Source organism: Pinus tabuliformis, chromosome Q, assembly GCF_031772625.1.
Source record: "Pinus tabuliformis cultivar Carrire ecotype Pingquan chromosome Q, CPIR1, whole genome shotgun sequence".
NCBI lineage: Eukaryota > Viridiplantae > Streptophyta > Pinopsida > Pinales > Pinaceae > Pinus > Pinus tabuliformis.
The window spans coordinates 1007522975-1007547149 of NC_142296.1; the positions used below are offsets into that span (position 1 = coordinate 1007522975).

Sequence of the window (24175 nt, forward strand, 5' to 3'; positions counted from 1 at the left end):
GGTGGTACATGCACTCAAAATGTGGCGACACTACCTCCTAGGAAAGAAATTTTTGTTATTAACAGATCATAGTAGCCTTACAAACTTCTTTAACCAATCTAGTTTAAATGCTCGGCAAGCCAAATGGACCACATTCTTGAGCAAGTTCGACTTTGAAATGAAGCACCTTAAGGGAAAGGAAAACCAAGTGGCCGACGCATTAAGCAGGAAACTACATTGCATCTATGAAATACAATTTAGTCAAGTATGATCTAACCTTCCTAACATCATCAGAGAAGCATCCCTCAATGACCCAGAATATGCATTCCTTTGGCATCAAGCATTGGAAGCTCATGAGAAAGGAAATAGTCTAATTATGGTATAAATCCAGACAAAATGTTAACATTCAAAAACAAAATATATGTTCCTAATCAAAATTATGTCAAACAATTGTTATTGGATGAATTTCATAGGAAGCCTTACGCCGCTCACCCAGGATACCAGAAACTATTTTCTGCCATCAGAAAAAAGTTATTTCTGGCCAAGTTTAAGGAAGGATGTTGCTGAGTACCTATCCAAATGTTTGGAGTGCCAACTAGTGAAGGCGGAACATCAGCACCCCGTTGGTCTATTGCAACCATTACCCATTCCTGAGTGGAAATGGGAGACAATCACTCTAGATTTCATCACAAGATTACCTTGCACTAAGAAACAACATGACTCAATTATGGTGGTAGTGGACAAGTTAAGAAAAACTGCTCATTTCATACCTATAAAATCCACCTACAAAACTGTGGAAATCGCAGACATATTCATGAGGGAAATCTTCTGGTTGCACGAGATACCCAGGGTGGTAATTTCTGATAGAGATGTAAAATTTACATCCACATTTTGGAAAACCCTCTTTGCTAGGTTAGGTACTCAGATTCAATTTAATACTGCTTACCATCCACAGACAGATGGCCAAATAGAGCGAGTGAATCAAGTCCTAGAGGACATGTTAAGGATGTTTGTAATGCAACAACCGCACAAGTGGGAGGACTACCTCCACCTAGTAGAGTTCGCCTACAATAATGGATGTCACGAATCATTGGGCATGAGCCCTTTTGAGGTATTGAATCGGAGAAAATGCAGGGTGCCCACAGATTGGAGTGGCCTCGTTAACAGGTTAGCATTGGGTCCTAACATGTTATCTGAAATGGGGAGTACATTTAAAAAGGTCCACCAAAATTTAAATCTGCTTGGGATAGGCAAAAGATTTATGGAGATAAGAAAAGAATTCATAAGGAATTCCAGTTTGGGACCATGTATATCTGAAAGTCAAACACCAGAAAAGTACCTTACAGTGGAAGGGTTGTGCTAAGTTAGCACCCTAGTACTGTGGACCGTTTCAAATCTTGGAACGGATTGGACTAGTGGCATACAAGCTAGCACTTCGAGGCCATATCCGGGTCCACAATGTTTTCCATGTCTCCTTGTTAAAAAAATATGTGTACAATCCTCAACATATAATTAATTGGGAAAATATACAGGTAATAAACGAATAGAATAGGTAACATATGAATTTTTGTTTTGTAAAGTTTTGACAGTGAATTGTAATTTGTGCAGGTCGAACCAGAGGGAGAGTTTCTGGTAGAACCTCTTCGTATTCTCGATCAGAGAGAAACCATATTGCAGAAATGAGCCATCACCCAGGTTAAAGTGCAGTGGAAGCACTTTGGCCTGGAAGAGGCTACCTGGGAAGAAGAGGAAACTATGCAGAAAGCCTATCCGGCATTATTTTCTTAAAAAAACCACTAGGGATGGTGTTCCTCACGGGGGGGAAGCTGTAACACGCTATGCTGCACAAACATTTATTTTGTTACTAAGTTTTACTTATTACTTCAAACTCTCTTTGTTTAACATAGATTGTTAAATAATTAAGGTTGAGAAACCATAACATATCTTGTTATTTATTTATTAAAGAATTTAAACAGTTTGTTAAAGAACTGAAAGAAACAATTAAATAACTCTTGAGACAGTTACAAACGGTTGCCCATTTGTTTCCTCAGAAGGAAAAAGAGGTAGAGTCCTTAGGGGTTAGAGGAAAAAGGAGACAGAGGAAAGAAAGCAGGAAATATACTACCCAGATTTTCCTCGAGCTGGAAAAATAATTAACCAGTGGGAAAGCTATAGACGACAGTCGAACTAGTATGCGAATTGAGGCTAGACCTTGGTCTTGATGCCCAAGATACCAAACAGTATATGACTTATTAACTGTTAGGAGCAGGAAGAGCTCGAAGGGGAATTTTAGACGTAATCGCCAGATCCATGGCTGGGTGGAGAGACCTTCCAAGAAAAGAAAGTATTTACACAATTATAAACAAGAAGAAATAGATAAGTAATACATTATGTGCTTTAATAATCATTGATTGAAAATAATTACTTTTAGTCAAGAACGGATAATTATCAGTAGAACTAATTACTAAGTATATTATGTTGTCTTCTATGGCTAGATATGAATTCTGTCACTTACATTGTTAGTTATAATCTGATTGTTCACATGTACATTGAAGATTCATAATGAAAGGAATGCCTGTAACATTAAACAGTTTCAAGAAAATAACCCAAAGCCCTTTTCGGACAATTTTATTACCAACAACTAAGAGAAATTAATGACAAGAATAGTTTATGGTCTATTTAGAATAAATGCTACATTATATCAGAACCATTAAACACACTTTAATTAAATGCATAGAGCTCACGAAGATTAAGCTGAAAAATACTCATTCCAACAATTATAAATGTTTCTATAGACTGCGAGGTGCAAACAAGAAGTCAGATACTGCAAGCCATTTCACAACCAGATCAAACCAGGCTTACTTTAATTGTATAAAATCAATGACCAAATTGCGATAGTTCTTCGTGGCTCTCAGTTGCTTTCCGAAGAAAGGACCGAGGGCCAACCACCCACGCATTTGTTTAGTTTCTAGGGTACTTAAAATGAGAATAAAACTGCCAAACAAGAAAATGAAACCTCTTAAAAAGACTATTTGACTCATAAAAATTACAGAATGGAAATATAGCAAGTCGGGTTTGAAACCCTTAATAAAAATAGCCAAATATTTCATTTATTCGTTCCATCTTTGTTTACCCGAAGGAAAAACATAAACCCTCATCTAACAGCTATAAGTTTAAGCGTTGGCTGAGCCTTGGCACGAGGATGGCATCTAAACCTGAGGAACTAAATTACATCAAACAAGTGGAACGATTTCATAAATTAACTGAAGTCTGAAGGTAATACTTTAGCTTGTGAGCTACCTGAGGGTTTGGTAACAAAACTAACATGTGACCAGAAGACGATAACCCGTATAAGGAAGACTCCTAAACTTCGAAATTCTTTGGAATTGCATGGTCGAAACAATACCTATGATTGCACACCCGGAGTTAAATCTTGTGGGAAAACGAGAATAATAATTGACATAAATAGAATCATATTCAAAGGTTCCTCATTACCTGCGTAGGAGGAGTACCGTGTGAAAAGAAATGACGAACACTTGGAAAGTATATTATAGTTGTTAGTGAAAACTTAGGTGGATATAGGAGCGGCTCTGCAACTCTCTGACCTAGGGTTTTGGATTGCAGTCTGTGCACTGTTACCCACTCTGGCAGGGAGCAGTGCCCTTTTCACTGATCTAAGGCAGTGGGGGCTTGTCTTGGCCCAACAGATGAAGCAAGTGGGGGCCAATGGGGCCCCTTCCTACAAACAGATAATGATGGACAAAGGTAAAAGCCCATTGGAAGGAGTGCAGATCACGGGTTCAAACACTACAAGAAAAAATGAGCTCAGGAAAAAGACAAAGTTGGATGGCGATACAAAGGAAACCTAGCATCCAAACCAGAAAAAAGCCATCAACGTTCTGGTAGGAAAAGACAAACCAAATCCCACTCGAGAGAAGGTACCTTGAGGAGCAGGAAAGAGTAACATAGAAGCGGAGGCAGCTGAAACCTCCCCCCTGAACGGCTCCGATCCAAGAGGACTAGCCACTAAAGACAAACAATATAGAGACCAAGGGAGGTGCAAGCCAGAAACCACATAAAGCCTGAGGGTTATCATTACCAACCCTGAACTACAAGCCTATAGGGATCATATGGCTATTCATGCAGTGATCTACAAGTTTATGGGCTTTTGGCCCACAGAAAAAGCCTTCTGCCAACAGATCAATCTAACTTGGAAGCCGAAAGGAGATGTGAAACTCCACCTGGGGCCAACGTTTTTTTCATGGTTGTCTTTGCAAACCTTGAAGACAGAGACCGCATCTTTGATGGAGGCCCTTATTTCTATGCCTCTGCAAGCCTTTACATGAGACCCTGGAAACCAAATTTTGCACTAGAACAGGAAACATTTAAGCATGTTCCTCTGTGGATTCACCTATTTTCCCTCCCCATCGACTACTGGAGACCGGTGGCGTTGGAACAAATCGGCAACAAACTGGGCACCTTCATCCAAGATTCTGAAACTACCCTCCAAAAAAGGTACACCTCTTGAGCTAGAATCTGTGTTGAAATGGACGTTTTAGGTGCTCTTCATGAAGGTCTATGGTTGGAATATAGAGATGAAGTCTTCTTCCAAGCCATAGACTATGAACAAATACCCTTCAGATGCAGAAAATGCCATGAACATGGCCATCTGATCTGGGAATGTCCCCTGAACAAACCCATAGAGAAGGCTAAGGATCTCCCAAGCAAAAATCAGGATGGCTTCGTCTGACCCATGGGTAGACTCCGAACCAACAAAAGGAACCAACCGAAGACAGGAAACACCATCAAAGGGTCTATGAATGCATTTGAGGTGCTTGGAGAGGAAACTGGTGTAGATGAGGATACCCAAATACCAGCATCTGAGCAAGAAACCCTAGAAACGACCAATCAGAATGCCCAGATGCCGACTCTAATCTCGACTGATGGCTTTCTCCTAGATCTAGGATTGAGGAAAGATGTAGAAGGGGACGAGGAAATGACATTAAGTGAAGTGGGCACAGAGGATCAGGATCTAAATGAAACTCTAGAAAAAGAAGGAATGGACCTTAATACCATAGTTGAGAAATGGAGACAAAAAGGAGTGGATCACATTCTAGAGGAAGAGATTGACAGAGACAACTTCCTCTTCCTATCAAGGCAGGATGTAGCCCTGAAAGGGCAGAAAAGGGGTCTGGGCGCGACAAAGGGACTGGGCATCAAGGCACAAAACCTACACCAAACACATTCTACTGCAAAACACAGGAAGAAACGGGGTAGAAGAACAAACAATGAAGTGCTCCATGAGCTCGGCCAAATGCTCATCAACTCGGGCAAGATGAAAGCCCTTGAGGCTTTCCCATTCTCCTCATAATACCTATTTAAATATGAAGATACTCTCATGGAATGCAAGAGGGCTAAACAGCCAAACCAAACAAAGATTATTGAAAAAGAAAGTCACAAAGGAAAATCCGGACATTGTTTTCCTGCAGGAAACCAAATGCTCCAGGCTAAAGCTGGAAGGGATAGGCAGGAGCCTGGGAAAGAGAATGGAGCACACGGAGGTAGAAGGTAATGGTCTGGAAGGGGGCTTAGCCATCTTCTGGAACCCCCACTCCCTACTCCTCCTAAATGTCGAGGCCTCCAGATCTTTCATTTCCCTTGAAATGCAGATCCTGGGAGAAGCTGGCACTGTTATAGACATTTTTGTGCCTTACAGCTCTAAGCATGAAATGTCCATAAACCAAGGGATCCTAAGTCCCTAAAAGTGTTGTTCCGACCCATAAAGGAACAAGGTCAACAAATTACAGCTTCTCCCAGGAGTTCTCCACTAGAAACTGCTCAGAATCAGTCAAATCAGGATCATTTCAGCTGCTCCACTAGCTAGCTGTGTTTCATAGCACCCAAGTACACTAGCTAGGTGCATTGCAACACACCTAAATGCACTACCAGGGTGCGTTGAGTGGGAAATGACAAATGGCAGTGCCATTCCGCGAGGTGGAAAGACAATGGAAGCTTCCAGAATCTTTTCCAATGACACTTGCCTCACTGAGTTCGACCAAGGATGAGTAAGAGGCTCTCAGTCTCCAAGTGGAAGCAAGAATTGACAAGAGAGAAGCCACTAGTCAAATCATAAGCTGACTCATATTCCTTGCATACATCTATATATGGATCCCTCATCCCAGAGATCCAGAGGCTGGAATTTTGTACATTGCAGAGAATTGCTGTTGGTTTTGAGATAGATATCAGAGTATTGGGTGATTTATGCTTTGTTGGAGGTGAAGAGGGGATTCTTTGCTGGGAGGTTGATGCTGGATCAGGAATCATCGGTTGTAACTCCTCCTGGGTCTTCTTATTATATCAATAAAACTATTTGAGTTTCTCCTACATGCTTGTGTATCATTGATGTTTGTTACATTTGTATGTTTAGCTTAAATCTGATCCTAAGCTATTTATGAATATAAATCCATGTCTTTGTGTAGTTTTCTTCTTCTGTGATCTTACAAGAACTTGGTGAAGCTAGGCAAGTAAGGGAGCAGGTAGCTGGAAGTTGTCAAAGAGGAGAGAGATTGGATCAAAGGACTAGCGCAAGACACAGGTTGGTTCATCCTATTCCTCTTCGTTTATAGTTCATAAAGAAGAATACAAAAGTAGTTTTCTCTGTTTGTTTCTAAGGTCACTGTCACACCTTAGTGGGATAGGGTCGTTCTGAATAGACACTTTTCCCGTTAACAAAATGGCGACTCCACTAGGGATCGTGTCTAGTTAGTTTGTTTGTGTTTCTCTTGTTGTTTGTTTCATAAACTTAGAAGTAGCAATCGAACTGCATTTGCCATTAACAAATGCAAAGTAGACATATGCTACTTCAATCAATTCACTGGATCTGTTTATGATTTGAACAACTGATTCACAAATGATCTGATTGCCCTTTGTGATAGCTCTTACACCTCCTTTAAATCTACCCTCTGATTGTGCATTACTAATTGCTTTTACTCGGCCAAAAACCATAGATTAAACTGCAAACCGTGACCCAGAACCCGGATAGAATTCTCGTTTCTGCCCCAGCGCAGGCTCTGTGAAGAGGTTCTACATTTCAACGCAGTTCCCGAGAGGGCTACCTGCGCTGCAATCCAGTTTCTCTGTGTAACAGGTGCGCTGATCAGCCTAGCCCTGTGCAGCTGATGTTCTTTGCTTCATTTTTTCAGTTTTGTCTCTGATTTTTGCAGCCTGTGATTAGTGTATGTGTCTGTTTAAAAAACCCTTTTCTTTGCCTTAATTCCGCCTCCTTTGTACAAAAAGACTGTAGATGTTTTTGTGTGTTTGTTACATCATTTACAGTTTTCCATTGCAAAAGTAGAATAGTCATACTGTCGTCCTTTGATTTAGATCTGTCGTAACTGTCGATTTTGATCTTAGGAGAAAGTTTATTTGTTGTTGACAGTCGATTATGCTTTTGCTTTTACCTTTGGTTTGAATTTGTGACTTTCTAGTGTCGAAACGAGTATTTACTTCAAAATCATAAAGTGTCGTAATCATCTCTACCTTTTGATTTCGAAAAGAAGCTTGTTTGTGTTAGTCACTTGAAAGCAAATTCAGATTTGTACATCAACTTTCTTTTTAGGCATCAATATTAAGAAAGTGAAAAACAAATACATGCACATGTGCATTTGCATATTGACAGTCTGTTTGGCTTGATTTAGGAAAGTGCATTTACAATGTGCTCTTTGCTCTTTGTGAAAAGATTGTGTCTTTCTTTTCCCCTTGTAGCTAGGATTTTCATTGCTGAAAAGAGATAAAAGTTTGCTTATCATCTTTAGATTGCATTTTAGGAATTACATCTACATCTCGTGGTGAACCCAAAAGGCAAACTTCATAAGAAAGATCAACTTAAAATAAATTCAATGAACTTAACAACGCTTTGGAACTTAATGCACAACATTTAGAGGTCTAGGCTAGAGACGTATTCCGGCGTCTCAAAGCCTGGTAACTGTTGTCCTCACTGATGGTTGGGTGATTCCTCCACTTTGAGATGATAAGTGCCAGTACGGACTTGTGCTCCCACGTACCGTCGAGTATATATTGGGAGACCCCTATAGGCTTAAAACCTTTTATCCATAGGAAGCCGTTTCGGCCGCCCTACTGATCGCAATGCACCGAACACAGCATTCGGGAAGATTGACTGTCGTACCGTAAAAAGTATTCTGCAGTTTTGCGATTGGTTTGGTACTCCCTCTACCTAGATCTCCATAGCAGTCCCTTTCGTTCCTTTTCAGACTCCTTAACAGAAAAGGTCCATCTGAGCACTTGTCACTTCAGGCTCGTTAAAAATCGAAGGAGACTAGAGTCATCTTTTGTTTTTTCTCGACTCTTAAAAATTGAAAAAACAAGTTGTGTCAAAGCGTCTAAAAATTTATTTTAAACGGAATATTCATTACCCCTTTTCCTACGTTGATCTTAGGTTGAGAAAATGGAGTCTACCAACCAAGGAATTCCCCTTGGTGGAAATCCTAGTCCCTTCTCCTCTTGGGGAGATGTTGGTGCACCCCATATGGCCACATTGTCGCTTCCAGGACTGACAATTGGCTTGCCGGTATGGCTCTTCTCAACCAATGTCGTTAAGAACACCACTATTCCTGAACAATCGAATCAGCAATTAGACGAGTCCAGAGTTGCCCGCCAGCCTTCTACTTCCTCTAATTCTTCCTCTCCTCCTTCCTCTTCGCTTGATGGGGCTAGCAAAGCTAAAAGCCATGTTCCTAAGGAGAAGAAGGAAAAGAAGAAGAAAGAGAAGAAGAAGAAGGAGCCAAAGGCGAATGGGGGAAAACGAGTGTCGTCTAACGAAAATCCACACACTACACCGACCAGGCCTAAATCGCCATGTGTCATTTGCAAAGGAGACCACTTTCACAGAGATTGTCCTTGCATCCCTCGGATACTAAGGGACTGATCTCCTCGTTTGCACAATCCGGTGTCATCAACCTCTGATGATCATGTTGAAAGCACACCGTCAACTAGCGAAAGTGAAGCCCCAGGACAAAAAGGGAAAGCTATATTTCCCTGTAAACTGTGCGAAGGCAATCATGCCATCCACCATTGTCCCTTCTTAGACGAAGCTAAAAGAGTTTTGGATGATCGTCCAGTTTCACCGTTACGACTTCCTCCTGGATATAAAAAACTCTTGTCGAGTCCTTCACTAGTTGAGAATCCAGCTGGCCCGCTCAGGTGGTCGGCTGAAGCGCCTATCATTGAAGATAAACCAACTGAATCCATACCAGACGAAAGTCAAAAGGTCGAGGCGGCAGTTGACCCGATCTTGCCTTCAGAGGTTTTATCTTCAGATGATACAGTCATTGAAGAGAACAAGGATGACACCGTCCAGATTCTCTTCATCAACACAGACTCCGATGAACATGGGGGCAATCTACCCATTCCCTTACCGCAGGAGGGAAGTTCGTCAAAGCCATACCCGGTCGTCTACTCGGTCCCACCTCCAAGCAACCTAGTTGTCTCCTTCGACTGGAATCAACTGGGCAGACCCCGTTTACCAGCAAGTATACCATTCTGAATTATCGTCCAAATATATAGAATGGTCATGGCTGGTACCATCATAGATGAGGGGGCTTCTGTGAGTATCCTTTCCTCTATTGCTTGGAAAGCACTTGGTTCGCCATCGCTGTCGCCTGAGATGAGAAATCTGACAGGCTTTGATAAAGGAACCAGTCGACCTTTAGGAATCCTTCCCGATGTGCCCATAACATTGAGAAGGAAGACAGTTCGCATGAACGTAATGGTAGTTCAAGGACCCTTGGATTATAATAGATACTCCTTGGACGAGACTATATTTATTGCATGGGAGCCATTGTATCCTCACTCTTTAGAGTAGTGTGTTTTCCGCACGAAGGAAGAGTGGTCAAGCTCGTGGACCAGCTTTCATTTCCCGGATCACGCATAGAAAATAGTCATATACCATCCCTAAATGGTATCTTCACGCAAGAAATGTCTCAATCCCCAATCCGTCCTCCCGATGAGCGCGAGTAATTCGGAGGGATATGACTGAAACCCAGGGGGCATGCGTCCTGGTCTGCTTCGGCAGGAAAACTTCGGGTATAGGGTAGGTTTCCGCGGGTGAATATGACTAGTCTGTACCCCGTCCGTCGGTGGAAGAGGGGTTATTCTAGAATAAGATTCTCTTGTCAAATTTATGTGAGTTGGCAGACGTCGTCGCTCACCTTTGTTTATCTCGGTAGACATCGTCGAAGAAGTGTTTTGTTTGCACCGCGAATAGAACAATCTTTGGGTAACCTGTAAGAGGTAGGCCTTTCTTGATAGAACAAATGTTTTGTCTTCAAATTGAGGGGTAACCTTGAAAGCATATTTTATACCTGGGGGCATGCAAACCTTTTGGAGTGCAAGCGAGGGGCGGCTATTTATTTTTTAAATTTTTAGGACCTCTAACCCTTTAAACCCGTAGGATTAGTCGTCACATAACTTGCATAAAGAAAGGATGTGGGGAAAAAATCTAAAAATTTCCATTTTTATATGAGACTTTCTTATCATATGACTGGATTAATCGAGCAGTTTTAGCACATAGTTCAAGCTCGCTAAAAAATAAACATAAGACATGAGCAAATGTTTCCACCTGCGTTTAAGCTCGTTAAAAAATGAACTATTCCCCCGGTAAATAACCACCGTGAATGTAACATTTCAGCCATTAAAGCCTTGGTCGTGTTTGCACCGTCACCTCCACTTTTCCATTGGCCGATCATTCACCTCCATTTGATTGTTTACCCATTTTGAGGAACAGCTGCGAAGAGTGATTTCACTGGCCATCCTTGTGACACTGCCGTGATTGGAAAATTCCAAACCTTACCTGGAATTAGCTGCTACCCATTTTATCACTCGTTCCTCAAAAGACGAGTCTTCTTTAAGCTCTTTTCAACTAACTCGTAAAATATGAAAAGATTGCCGAGTTTTGGCCTTCCAGCTCGTTAAAGCGACTGGAAGTGCTATCCCTCCTCTAGATTTTAATCTTTTTGGACCTGAGGGATTATTGCACAAAAAGATTGAGCGCTTGTTTTGTTCGGCTCGTTAAAACTATTGAAAATTCATCCCTTCTGTATTGTTTTATACTTTTTCAGACTTAAGGGATTAGATGATGAAAAAGGAATTTTGGAGTTAACTTTACGTACCTTTTCAGACTCTCTAAAAATGAAAAGGACCGAGTTATCTTTGTAGTTAGACTCGTTAAAAAGATTAATAGCGACAAACTTGTCTTTAGACGAGAACGAGTTTCACTATCGCTAGGCTCGTTAAAACATAGCGATGGGTTTCCCGAAGGGAAAATTATAGAACAAGCATATGTTATCCTCCTCAAGCTTGACAAAAATAAAGAGGTACTGTTCAGCAATGACTGGGGAAAAATTGGGAAGAAAACTCAAAGAATCTTTATTGGTAGCAAGTCGCTCTTGAACATGACACTTCCACTTCGTGTCTGAGTCGGGTTGGGTTGTTTCATTCACCGGTCACATCACCATGGTCACGCCATACCATCCACATTTGGGGTAAATGCTACCAATCCATCACATAAGTGTCGCCGACATGTTCAAGAGAAGTCATCCAGAGAAGTCACCTGTGTCCCATCCACTACCATACATTATACTTCATTCTTTCATGACCGCCATCCTGAACCATATATCATCAGATCGTTTTCACCTCCATCAAAATCATTTGCTCCGTTCTGTGTCATTGATGTGGGATTCATTAAGGCCCTCCTTTGACGGATCACTTCCTGTCGACATCAGCTCATTATCCAAGAAGTTGATCTAGGAACACCCCATTCAGTACTTTGAAGCTTGCATGCCTCAATGGCAAGTTTCTCACTTCCGGCGACAGGTATACATCAATGACCTTCGACCGAAAGATTTTGCGTGGTGTTTGACGCCAAGTCCTTTATTCACACCACGTGAATTGTACTCCAGTACCTTGAGGGTCATCATCATTATCGGTGATTCCTCTCGCGCTTGTTAACATTTTACATCATTGACTGGTAATCAAGCGATGTCTTTCCATGTTCGACTTCAGAACATTTCTCACATGGATCGACTTGTACTTCGAGTGAAGATCGAACGAGATTGAAGACCCCAGATCTAGTTTCATCCATCCGGGCTGCGATATATATTTAGGAAAATAAAGACATTGAAATGTACAACATTGCAGCACAGATAATCATCCTACCAAAAGGATGATGGCTCTATCAGAATCATCAGTCTACCATCAGACGATTGTCTGTCCTATGTACATGAAAATGAATTTATAAAGTTGAGCATGGGAATGCCCGCCTCAGCTAGATCATGAAAAATAGTATGAAGATAATGTATTGTATTGTATCTTATTACAGGTCTCCTCCCAGCATTGAAAGAACTTCGGATCCTCCTAATAAAGCATTTCACCCGATAAACGGCCTCATACTTTAGGGGGCAACTGTTATAGACATTTTTGTGCCTTACAGCTCTAAGCATGAAATGTCCATAAACCAAGGGATCCTAAGTCCCTAAAAGTGTTGTTCTAACCCCTAAAGGAACAAGGTCAACAAATTACAGCTTCTCCCAAGAGTTCTCCACCAGAAACTGCTCAGAATTAGTCAAATCAGGATCATTTCAGCTGCTACACTAGCTAGCTGCGTTGCATAGCACCCAAGTACACTAGCTAGGTGCGTTGCAACGCACCTAAATGCACTACCAGGGTGCGTTGAGCGGGAAATGACAAATGACAGTGCCATTCCGCGAGGTGGAAAGACAATGGAAGCTTCCAGAATCTTTTCCAATGACACTTGCCTCACTAAGTTCGACCAAGGATGAGTAAGAGGCTCTCAGTCTCCAAGTGGAAGAAAGAACTGACAGAGAGAATCCACTAGTCAAATCATAAGCTGACTCATATTCCTTGCATACATCTATATATGGATCCCTCATCCCAGAGATCCAGAGGCTGGAATTTTATACACTGCAGAGAATTGCTGTTGGTTTTGAGATAGATATCAGAGTATTGGGTGATTTATGCTTTGTTGGAGGTGAAGAGGGGATTCTTTGCTGGGAGGTTGATGCTGGATCAGGAATCATCGGTTGTAACTCCTCCTGGGTCTTCTTGTTATATCAATAAAACTATTTGAGTTTCTCCTACATGCTTGTGTATCATTGATGTTTGTTACATTTGTATGTTTAGCTTAAATCTGATCCTAAGCTATTTATGAATATAAATCCATGTCTTTGTGTAGTTTTCTTCTTCTGTGATCTTACAAGAACTTGGTGAAGCTGGGAAAGTAAGGGAGCAGGTAGCTGGAAGTTGTCAAAGAGGAGAGAGATTGGATCAAAGGACTAGCGCAAGACACAGGTTGGTTCATCCTATTCCTCTTCGTTTATAGTTCATAAAGAAGAATACGAAAGTAATTTTCTCTGTTTGTTTCTAAGGTCACTGTCACACCTTAGTGGGATAGGGTCGTTCTGAATAGACAATTTTCCCGTTAACAGGCACATACTTATTCACAAATGTTTACAGCCCCCAAAGGCTGGAGGATGAGGTTCAGCTGATGGAAAACCTATCCAAGCTACAACAAAGACACTCTAATGCTAAGGCCATCTATGGCAGCGATTTCAACATGATTACCTCTCTGGAGGAAAAGAAGGGAGGGCTTTGTACCCTAAACAGAGATGCTGAGGCCTTCATTTCTTTCATCAGAACAGCTAACCTGGTGGACATACAACCCAAAAATGGCATATTCACTTGGAATAATAAGAGAGGAGGGGACAAGCTTATCGCATCTAGGCTTGACCGGTTTCTGATCTCAGATACCATTCTCCTTGAGGGAGTTACGGTGGAATCTGATATTTTTCCATCTGGAGGATTGGATATTTGGCCCATCTCTTTGAATGCAACTATCTTTGGTACGCCTAGAAACAGACCTTTTCGCTTTGAAAAATTCTGGCTCAGTCATCCGGCTTTCACCACCAACATCCAACTATGGTGGAACGAGCACTTGGACATTAGAGGTACCAAAATGTTTTGGCTCCAAGCCAGATTGAAGCACCTAAAGGCAAAGCTACGAACATGGAACCAAGAGGTTTTTGAAAACATTTTTGAGGACAAACAAGCCCTGGAGGATCAGATGGCTTTAATAAACAACAACTGGATCAAGGGGGACATCTCCCAGAACTCCATTAACACAGAGCGTGACCTCTTGCAAAAGTGGAATGAGAGATGTCACCAGGAAGAGACACTATGGAGACAAAAATCCCATATACAATGGCTGAAAGAAGGGGAGAAAAACACCAAATTTTTCCATCGATCAGCAATGGATTATAGATGCACTAATAAGATAACTAAGCTTACAGATGAATAGGGGACCTCCTTTTAGTCTCATCAAGAGATTTCCTCCATCCTCAGGAACCACTTCAGTCTTATTGCTATAGAATCGGACATCAATAGATAAGAGGCTATCAATGTAATCATAACCTCTATTCCCAAGCTGATCACAGACGAGTAGAATAGATCCTTAGATCGCCCGGTTACCCTTCTGGAGGTAGAAGAGGCAGTCAAAGACATGGCTAATGGCAAGGCTCTGGGATCAGGTGGCTTTACCATTGATTTCTTCAAAACGTGTTGGGACATTGTGAAGCAGGACATATGGGCGGTGGTCGAGGACTCTAGAAGATCCTCTTCCATACTCAAATCCCTAAACTCCACTTTTATTACCCTCATCCCCAAGGAAGAGGCTGCCTGCACACCTTCTAAATTTCGACCAATAGCTCTCTGTAATGTGCTGTACAAGATCATCTCCAAATTCATGGCCAACAGGTTAAAGCCTATTCTCCCCTTGATTATCTCAGAAGAGAAGTCCGATTATGTGGAAGGCCGACAAATTATGGACAATGTTTTATTGGCACAAGAAATGATCCACACCCTTTAATCTTAGAAAAAGGCTGGAATGATCATTCAATTTGACCTCTCAAAAGCTTATGATAGGGTCAGTTGGAATTATCTTGAAGCTGTGTTGGAAGCTTTTGGTTTTTCCCAGCGTTGGATCAGATGGATTTTGGCCATGGTCAAATCTTCCAGCTTCTCTATCTTGGTCAATGGCGCCCCTTCGGACCCCTTCTTCCCATCCAGAGGCATTCGTCAGGGTGATTCTATCTCCCCTTTCCTTTTTTTTTATCTTAATGGAAGGCCTAAGTCACATCATTAAAATGGCTAAGGATAGGAATTTCATCAAAGGCCTCCAACCCCTGAATCATTATCCTGCCACCACTCATCAACAATTCATGGATGACACCATGCTGCATGGTACCCCTTCAGTCATGGAAGCCCAAGGTTTCAAAGCCATTTTGAACCTATTCAGCCAAGCATCTGGTATGGATATTAACCTGGATAAATCCTCTATTTTTTTCTTCCATACTCACTTGGCGGTCCAGAGGCACCTCACTAATATCCTAGGGTTCAAAAGACGAAGCCTTCCATCTAAATATCTTGGAATTCCTCTCTGACAAGCCTTGGCAGAAACTCCACTGGGAGCATTTGCTCTCCAGGCTAGAGGACACGGGCAATTATTGGACCAACAGAGTCTTGAACTTTGCATGAAGACTTGTCATGACTAAGGCGATTCTTCAAGCCATTCCTCACTATATGCTTTCTATTCTCCCAGCTCCAAAAATTGTGCTCCAGAAAATTAGGAATATTCAAAGGGCCTTCCTTTGGTATGGCATAGCGGATAAACACAAATGGGCTCTTGTAGCCTGGGCTAAGTTATGCAAACCCAAAAACCTAGGGGGTTTAGGGCTGCAAGACCCGAACACTATCAACAAAGCTTGTGGAGCCAAGCTTTGGTGGCGTTGGATCAAGGAACCCCATACACCTTGGGAAAAACTATGGAAGGCCAAATATGCCAAGAATTGGAGGACTGAGGATCTGATCAGAATGACAAATGCCCCTGAAGGTTCCCCTATTTGGAATTTGGCCAGAGCTAATAGAAACCTCATTTAGGAGCACTGCTTTTGGGAAATTCGTAATGGCAACAAAGCTTTATTCTGGGAAGATGCATGGCAATAGATACCTAAACTGGAAAACCCCATTTATCTCACCCTACAGAGATGGTTTCAGGAAACATGCAAGATAAAAGTCCATCAGTATTGGTCTAGCAACAATGAGAACTAGCACTGGAGGAACTGGAACTTAGAGCCTCCCCCCCCAAAGGATGACATGATAAACCTCATCAGCACCCTAATCTCCACTTTGGATAAGAGAATGATTCGGTACACTTAGGAGGAGGACCAACTCAAGGAGGCCAGAATGTATCTCGAGCACAGGGACCTCGAAGACAAAGTAGCTTGGTACTCTAATGTCTGGGACAACACACTCTGGCCAAAAATAAAGTCTTTTCTATGGCTTCTCATGCATCACAAAATCCTCACCTGGGAGAATTTAGTGAAAAGGGGCTTTATTGGGCCATCCAGATGCCCCCTCTATGAAAAGGAGGAGGAAACAATGAACCATCTCCTTAACGACTGTGACTGGACCAATAATCTTTGGGATTGGATGAAGGAAATATTCAAACAAACAAACAGACACAGGGATTCTATTCAAGACTCCATTGCGAATTGGTGTACCAAGTATTCTAGTTGTAATATGGTTAACACCCTTTGGAGGCTCTGCCCCAGTTTTATAGTCTGGACCACTTGGAAAGAGAGGAACATATGAATTTTTCAAAAAGAAGCCAGGTAGCTTGAAACCATCAAAACAGTAATAATGCAAAGTTTAAAAGAGACTGCCCTTACCAACTGCAAAGCTGAGCAGGCCAATTTTCTCACCCCTAATGATTCATGCATCCTTCTGTTGTTTGGCATGAATGGTCTTTTGGGTAACTGGGCTCAAGCAAACCACCCTCGGCCAGCTCCCTCCCCTTCAGCCTGGCTACCCCCCATCCCGGGGTTCTACAAATTGAATTTTGACGGGGCCTCCAGGGGCAACCCTGGTCCTGCAGGGCTTGGAGGCATCATCTATAATGACAGAGGAGAAATCCTTCACATTTTCTACAAAGCATTTGGGGAGGCCACCAACAATGAAGCAGAATTCGTAGCCCTGGAACAGGGGTTGCGCGTCCTCATTCGTCTAGGTAAAGGCTCTGTAATAGTGGAAGGAGATTCTCTCTTGGCCATCACTATGGCGAGCAGAATGAAAAATGGCATGCGGCCAGAGAAAGTCACAAAGCACTGGAGATTAGCCATGGTCACAACACTCATTGTGAAACATCTCTCCTCCCTCAGCAGCATTGTTCTACAAGCAGTTACGTGAAAGGCGAATGTCTTAGCGGACAACCTTGCCAACCACGTGGTTGATCATCCGATGGAGATCATTGACACTTGTTGGCAAGACGTCACAGGAAATGATCTTAGGAATCAGTGCACTCTCATCTCGAGGCAAGACCTTACCGGAGGATCGAGAGCAGAGGACGGGCTGCAAGATACGGCTCATCAGTAACTTATGCGGACTAACCATACACTTAATGCCAATCGGAGGTACCACTGACAACAGTCCAATGGGGTACCTGAGGCAGGGTGGAAGATCACCCAAAAGGATGAAGGATATCGGACGGGGAGTATAATCTACAAAAAGAAGGATCGGCACAGTCAGCCAGAAGCAGATGAGGACACATGGAATTCAACCAGCAATGACAAGCATGGCAGAGTAATGGCTCTGAATCGAAATCATGAGAAGGTGCATGGAAATCCAAACAAGATTTATTATGACAAGAACAACAGATCTCAGAAGGCGGAGCGAGAGATCTCAATCTAGAACATTCAACCGCTAGCTATAACTAAGGTAATCCACCAGGAAACCAAGACATCGAATTCTCCTCGCTCGATTCCTGGCAATTTAAACTCTATCAGGAAGCTCGCAGTCCCTTCAACCCACACCAACACCTGCAACAACACAATGGAAAAGGAGGGCAGTCGCAATAAGTCTGCTAACCGAGACTTGGAAAAAGCCCATGAGGCTTATGAGACCTCGGTCTCTAGGAAAGAGAAATGAAAAATTGCAAAGCTTGAAGTTGCAGTCGTCGAGGAAGAAGAAAAGTTGGACATTCAAGCAATGGAGAAGGAAATAGACTGGATCGCAGACCCAGGCACCACGAACACCAGAGCAACGCAATTTGTTACAACTCAAAGCGAAATGTGGCGCATGAAAACCATGCTGGCCAAAGCGCTCAGCATGCAGGCAGAAGCAATAAAGGATGTGCACTAGGCCACTTCACTCATTTCAGCTGGAAACGCAGCAAGGTTAGACGCCATGGAGTTCAGCATTAGTGCTTTGACTCAGGAACTCAGAATGCTGTCACATAATCTGGGAGCTCTCACCAAACTCCTCAAGCTCTCCATCCATCAGGAAACAAATATTGTTGTTGATGTCCCGGTAGAGGAAATCGACACCAGCAGCCCCACTCCTTGAAGGATTTTGAAGCCAGATATAGTTACTGCAATGGCCGCCCCAAGTAACACCAACAAGGATTATGTGGTATTGGAGCTATAATAGCTTTAAGGCTCTTTGTTTTTCTCTAATGTCTCTTTCTGTCTTAGTTATGAGGTCCTCCAAACCCTCTCTCATTTTGTGTCCTATGTTAGGAAGCCCTGCGTGGTTAGCCTCTGTTATGAAGTTGCAGGATCAGGTTCTGCTAGTCATTTTGGTTGAACAAGCTGGAAGTGCTTTCTATGTCTATTCATACAGACTTTTTGTATCTTATGTAATTTTGAATATAATATACATTTGTTGATTTACAAAAAAAAATATATTATAGTTGTTAGTGACTCTTCTCAGGTAGAGAAAATCAAGGAATAACGATACTATAGTTGTATATAATCTTACCTCTAAGGGAGCACAACTTTTTACCCATCTCATCCTTTCTGGGGTGTGAAAAAACATCATACAAAGGAACTACTTGCATGAGAGAACCAACTGATCAAGAGGAATCATTTTGATCTGGAAAAAAAATCATCTAAAGGACATTAACGGTAAGAAACTTCTGGTACTTTACCTGGGCACTTGTCAGACCCCGGTGAGATGAGGAGGCCATGACGATGCCATGATTTTCCTTCAAACCCTTGATAGGTTGCCTGAAGTATGTCACACATTTAACCTGGGAGTGCAAGGACCATTGGATCCTCAGATCTAGATCCCACGATGGTGGGTTGACTCGGTGATCAAGGCTCTAAATTGTTCTGGCGAAAGCATTCAATGAATTATTGTCAAACATTTAAAGTCGGAGCCACAGGTGTCAGCACCACCCTCGATCCAATCCCACTTCATTAAAAGCTCTATTATATCGATGCATTATGCCATCAAGAGTATATCATATGCAAAGGAATATCGTGGATACACAGGACAATCCTCATTCAATTTTAAATAGTCACATAACCTTATTTAATAACCCTTGTAATCTGCTAGTAATATAGTTAATGGGATATGTGTTAGATAAGTTTTTTTTTTTGTTACATGTGTTAAGGTGTTACATTAAGATTGAGTTTCAATTGTTTAAATTATATTTTTAAGAGTATACTTTTATTTAATATATTGACAAATTGTAAATATAGATTTTGTGATTTTATAATTAACATTTATAATCATAAAAGAAAATCTTGAAATTTAAAATGTATTTATGTGAAATAGTATTATGTAAACAATGAGATTCAAGATTGAAATCTCTATGGATCAAACCAATTAGGAAAAAAATAGGAATTCAATTATTTTTTAATATATTTTTTTTATAATTTTTATTTTATTTTTAATATAAAATAATTTCATTTTGTGAAATTTAAGGGAATTATTTTAAAAAAATCTATTAATAATTATTTTAGTAAAAAACTTGAAAAATTAATCCACAACAAAATTTAACTCAATTCCTATGATCCTTCTAAAATTACAATTGAATTTTAAATGAAACTAATTTAAAAAACATGTTTCAAAAATAAACCCTTAATATGTTTTAATTCAAGTGTATTTCAATTAATATTTTGTTCATTTGTTAATTTCATTTTTTTAATTGTGATTTTTTTTTAAAATGTACTAATTTTTAAAAATATATTTTTTATTTCTTTTCCTTCCTTTTTCTAGGTCACTTGCATTTACGAGTAATGGAATATTTATAAATATTAAAAAAAATATTATTTAATTTAGTGATAAAGCCACAACAAATTTGATTAAAAATGTCATGAGTGAGTGAAATTGGTTTTACATGGGTTAATTAAGAGATATCTAGCCATTTAATCCACCGGTACAAAATTTTGGTTAGAATCTTCTAGACGTTTATGGGTTTGGTCAGAATTGTAACACCCCCGGTTACCTTAGTTTTAATTTCCGTCTTTTACAAACATTTTAAACGTTAAGCAAATACCTCTTATGGAGGTTAACATGTTATTTTGTTAGTTAAGAACCTAAGTGAGTTAGAAATTACTTTTAATTCTTATTTAAAAGAAATGATTAAGAATTTACCAAAATATGTGCTATTTGAGAAAAGAAAAGTTGAGGGGGACAACTAGAGTGCCTAACTCCCAAGAAACAGTTGGAGGAAACAGTTACCCCATACTACAAGGGACTTTCTTTAAGGAAAGGATCCAAGGAAGAGGAGGGGGTTGGTGTTTTTCTTTGGAAGAAAGTTAAGAATGGAGAATTGGGTTGAGGTTGTGCACTGCCCAAGGGCTCAGTTCCTGATCTGGTAAAGACCAGTGGAAAAGCTCAACCTCTATAAGAATATTCAGACTGAGTCGAGGAAGACTTTGAGTGCCTAGCTTAAGCTTGAAAGGAAGCTCTTGACTATAACCATTGTTTTGGTAGTTGGGAGAGCTTAGGGGGGAGAATGGTGAACAAACCATTCTCGTTGGCAAGGAGGTGTGGTCGTAGCTCGGGAGCTTTCTTCAGTAAAATGCAAATAAGTATTCTGAGCACATATTACAATTTTTTTAATTGGTAATTTTTAGAATAATGAAATAAGATAAAAGGAAAAATCACTACTATAGAATGCATTGGAATAGAGTTATGAAGAGTTAAGGGATGAAGTAGTTTTTAGATTTACCACTTTATGGTATAAGGAGATAATTGTTTGGGAACAGAGTATGAGAACTCCTTATAAATAAAATAGAACCTATCTTTCTACTACTTGTACAATGTTTATCCTTTTATGTGTAAATCAATGGTAATGCAATAACATTATTGTGTTGTGATAATTTAATGATTATATAACAAGATTGAATTTATCTCCTTAAAGTCGTGAACAATACTAAAAATAAGTAAACTAAACCCTGACAGTTCTTTTTAGTAAACATTGGAATTATGAAATGATTTAGACAAGACTAATGAGTTTTAGAAAACGCATTCTTCATACCAATGAATAAAGAGTTACTGGTACCAACACAAATATTATACAACAGTATATTATGAGTGCAATAATGATTTATTACAGAAGGAAATATAACAGAACTATAGTAACTATAAAATGCCAAGAAAAAGGGAAAAAAGTAAGCATTGGCTACTTAGGGTAGTGATAATGTGTTAGAAAAAATGATAATGAACCCTCGGTGTAATGTTACGATTCAACTAGAAACAGACATAGCAAACCTTAACATAAACTACAAAGAGAGAAATCTTACTACCAACGTTGTTTACATTGAATAAACAGTCTATAAATGAAAGGAGGGTAGCCATTGGGCCCATTCCGCTAAATTGCGGATGTGCCGCTTCACTATTAAAAATACGAAAATGAGGAAGTGATATTGAAACAGATTGTTCCAAATCTCATGAGGAAAATGAAAAAATGCCTATAATTTTAAAAAGAAGTATAGACAGAACGCAAATCCCTAATTGACAAGAAGCCATAGTACAGGGCTACATTTTAAATTATTACCCAATTTGGGAAAACTATAAATTTGAAGATTAAAACATTTAAATCCATCTTCAGCAAGCCATTAAGGGCTGATCAGTATAAACACAGTAATTAGAAAGAAAGACCATCAAACCCTGGAGTGTAATCATCTGCCACCCAAGTATATATATACATATATATAAATCAAATTAACAATTGTCTTTGAGTAACCAAGAACCAGAAGTAATAGACATAGTAATAAAACAATACAGTGCCGAAATGTATTTATATAGCATCAACCCTGAGGGTCACCAAAACCATCAATCAAGTAGAAACTAACATTTTATACAACGACCCTATATAGAGCGAAGTATCCGAATGGATAGGAGTAAACCCTTAAGGGTTTTAGACAAAAAACTTATCAAACTTCCCAGAAATAAAAAGAGGTTCGACCAACCTATGTAGTGGGGCAGAAACAAAGGGTGATACCCTGATGGTTGTCCTTCGGAGAGCCGCATGAGAACCTGAATCCTCCCTTGCATCAAAACCATACATGTTGGAAATAATACTGAGAGGGGGGGTGAATCAGTATTATCAGATTAATCAAACTTTTTAAATGCTCAGAAACATATACGCTACTTCAGTTAAGTGAACCAGCGTGTACACGCTACTGTGACGAAGTAAAACAGCGTATAAGAAGAAAACTCACAATTTAGTTAGCTTATTCTTCAATTAAGTGCATCAGGACATTATTCACCACATTAACAGTAAACATGTGCAGTATAACAGAACAGATAAAAAGCCACACACATGAACACCAAGATATAAGGTGGAAACCCAATGTGGGTGAAAACCACCTGCTGCAAGTTGTCTCTATCTTTCTTTAATATGAAACTTCAGTTTACAATCTTTTGTACTGGTGCAGCCTTATACCAGTACGCAGGCTACAACCTGCAGAAGGCTACAACCTTCTCTCGTTCTCCAAACTTCCTTGGAAGGGAGCTCCAACCCCCTTTGCTCTTGTACTAGCCAAGGAACTAGTACGTAGGTGCTGACCTACAATCTTCCTTCTTTCAGGTATCACTTTTCATACATTTTTAGACTTGGATATTCCTGAAGCACAACATTACAATCTGAAGACCACAATTCATTCAATTTCCACAACAGATCATTGAAGCATAAAACAACCAAACTTTGAATCACTGAACCACTGAACCCTGTCAATCACCAGTTACCAGAACACAGAGCAGACTACAGAACTCTGCAATAACAGTCAGACCCCACTGTAAACCCAAAATCAAGCTTCAAAAGATATACGCTACTTCAATGAGCAAAACCCACGTATACACGCGCTTTTACCGAAGCCAACCTGCGTACAGATCTAAAAATAAACTTTCTCAATTTGCAGCTGTACCAGACATTAGTTAGACCCAGAACGTAACATTGCGACAATATGCAGATCTAGAAATACGCATAATCAACCATATCATGATAGTGCATTTCAAACCATTAGATCCCGATCTATCCTTAGATCTAGTCTTCCATCAACCGATGTGATCTCTCCTTGGCTTAGATCAAGCAACCCAGATCCTGCATATCAGATCTCTTTCTCTCTTAGATATTCAAGCCTTGTCGAAAGATGATTTTGCCTAATGATCTTCTTCTCCTTATATAGTCTTAGGCCTAGCTCAATACCAAGAGCCAAAACCATAGTAACACAATACCATCAACTTCAAAACTAGGGATCGACACGCCCGTCGAGACACAATGGTCCGAAATCATAGGCACAACTTCCAAGGACTAACCACCATGGACCAAAGATACTTTTCCACATACACGCACTTTTTCTGAAACCAACTTGCGTGTACACGCGACTTGGGCTTAACGAACATGCGTATATGAACTTCCTTGGCATGCTGTACTAAGATCTGTCTTCTGATTAAGTTGCCATCACCTGTACCAACCTCTGAGCACCTGTACCATCCTCTGAGTGAGTTGCCATCAAGGACAACACTTGAATCATAATGCCAACAATCTCCCCCTTTGGACTTGATGGCAACCACCACACCAAGTCACTCTCCCCCTTTGACATCAAGGGCAAAGGGCTGTGCTCCCCCTGAGGACATGCTGATACCTCTGCTTGGCTGTGCTGACTCGTGCTCCCCCTGACAGTAGGCCAGATCTGCAAAAGATGTTCTTCAACAAGAACCAAGACTTATACACCATAAGGGACCTTCCTATCACCAAAAGACTCAATACATACATCCATACTCCCTACCAAGAGGGGACATATCAGAAACAATC

General features: G+C 40.7%; 1 protein-coding gene across 1 annotated transcript; it reads left to right on the top strand.

The window, feature by feature from the left end:
* The first annotated feature begins 5363 nt into the window (after positions 1-5363).
* Positions 5364-14368, top strand: LOC149222898 (uncharacterized). The gene is made up of 2 exons (XM_089387713.1): positions 5364-5547; positions 13500-14368. Exons 1-2 carry the CDS (start codon positions 5364-5366, stop codon positions 14366-14368), a joined length of 1053 nt encoding a protein of 350 aa, XP_089243839.1.
* Positions 14369-24175: the final 9807 nt, after the last annotated feature.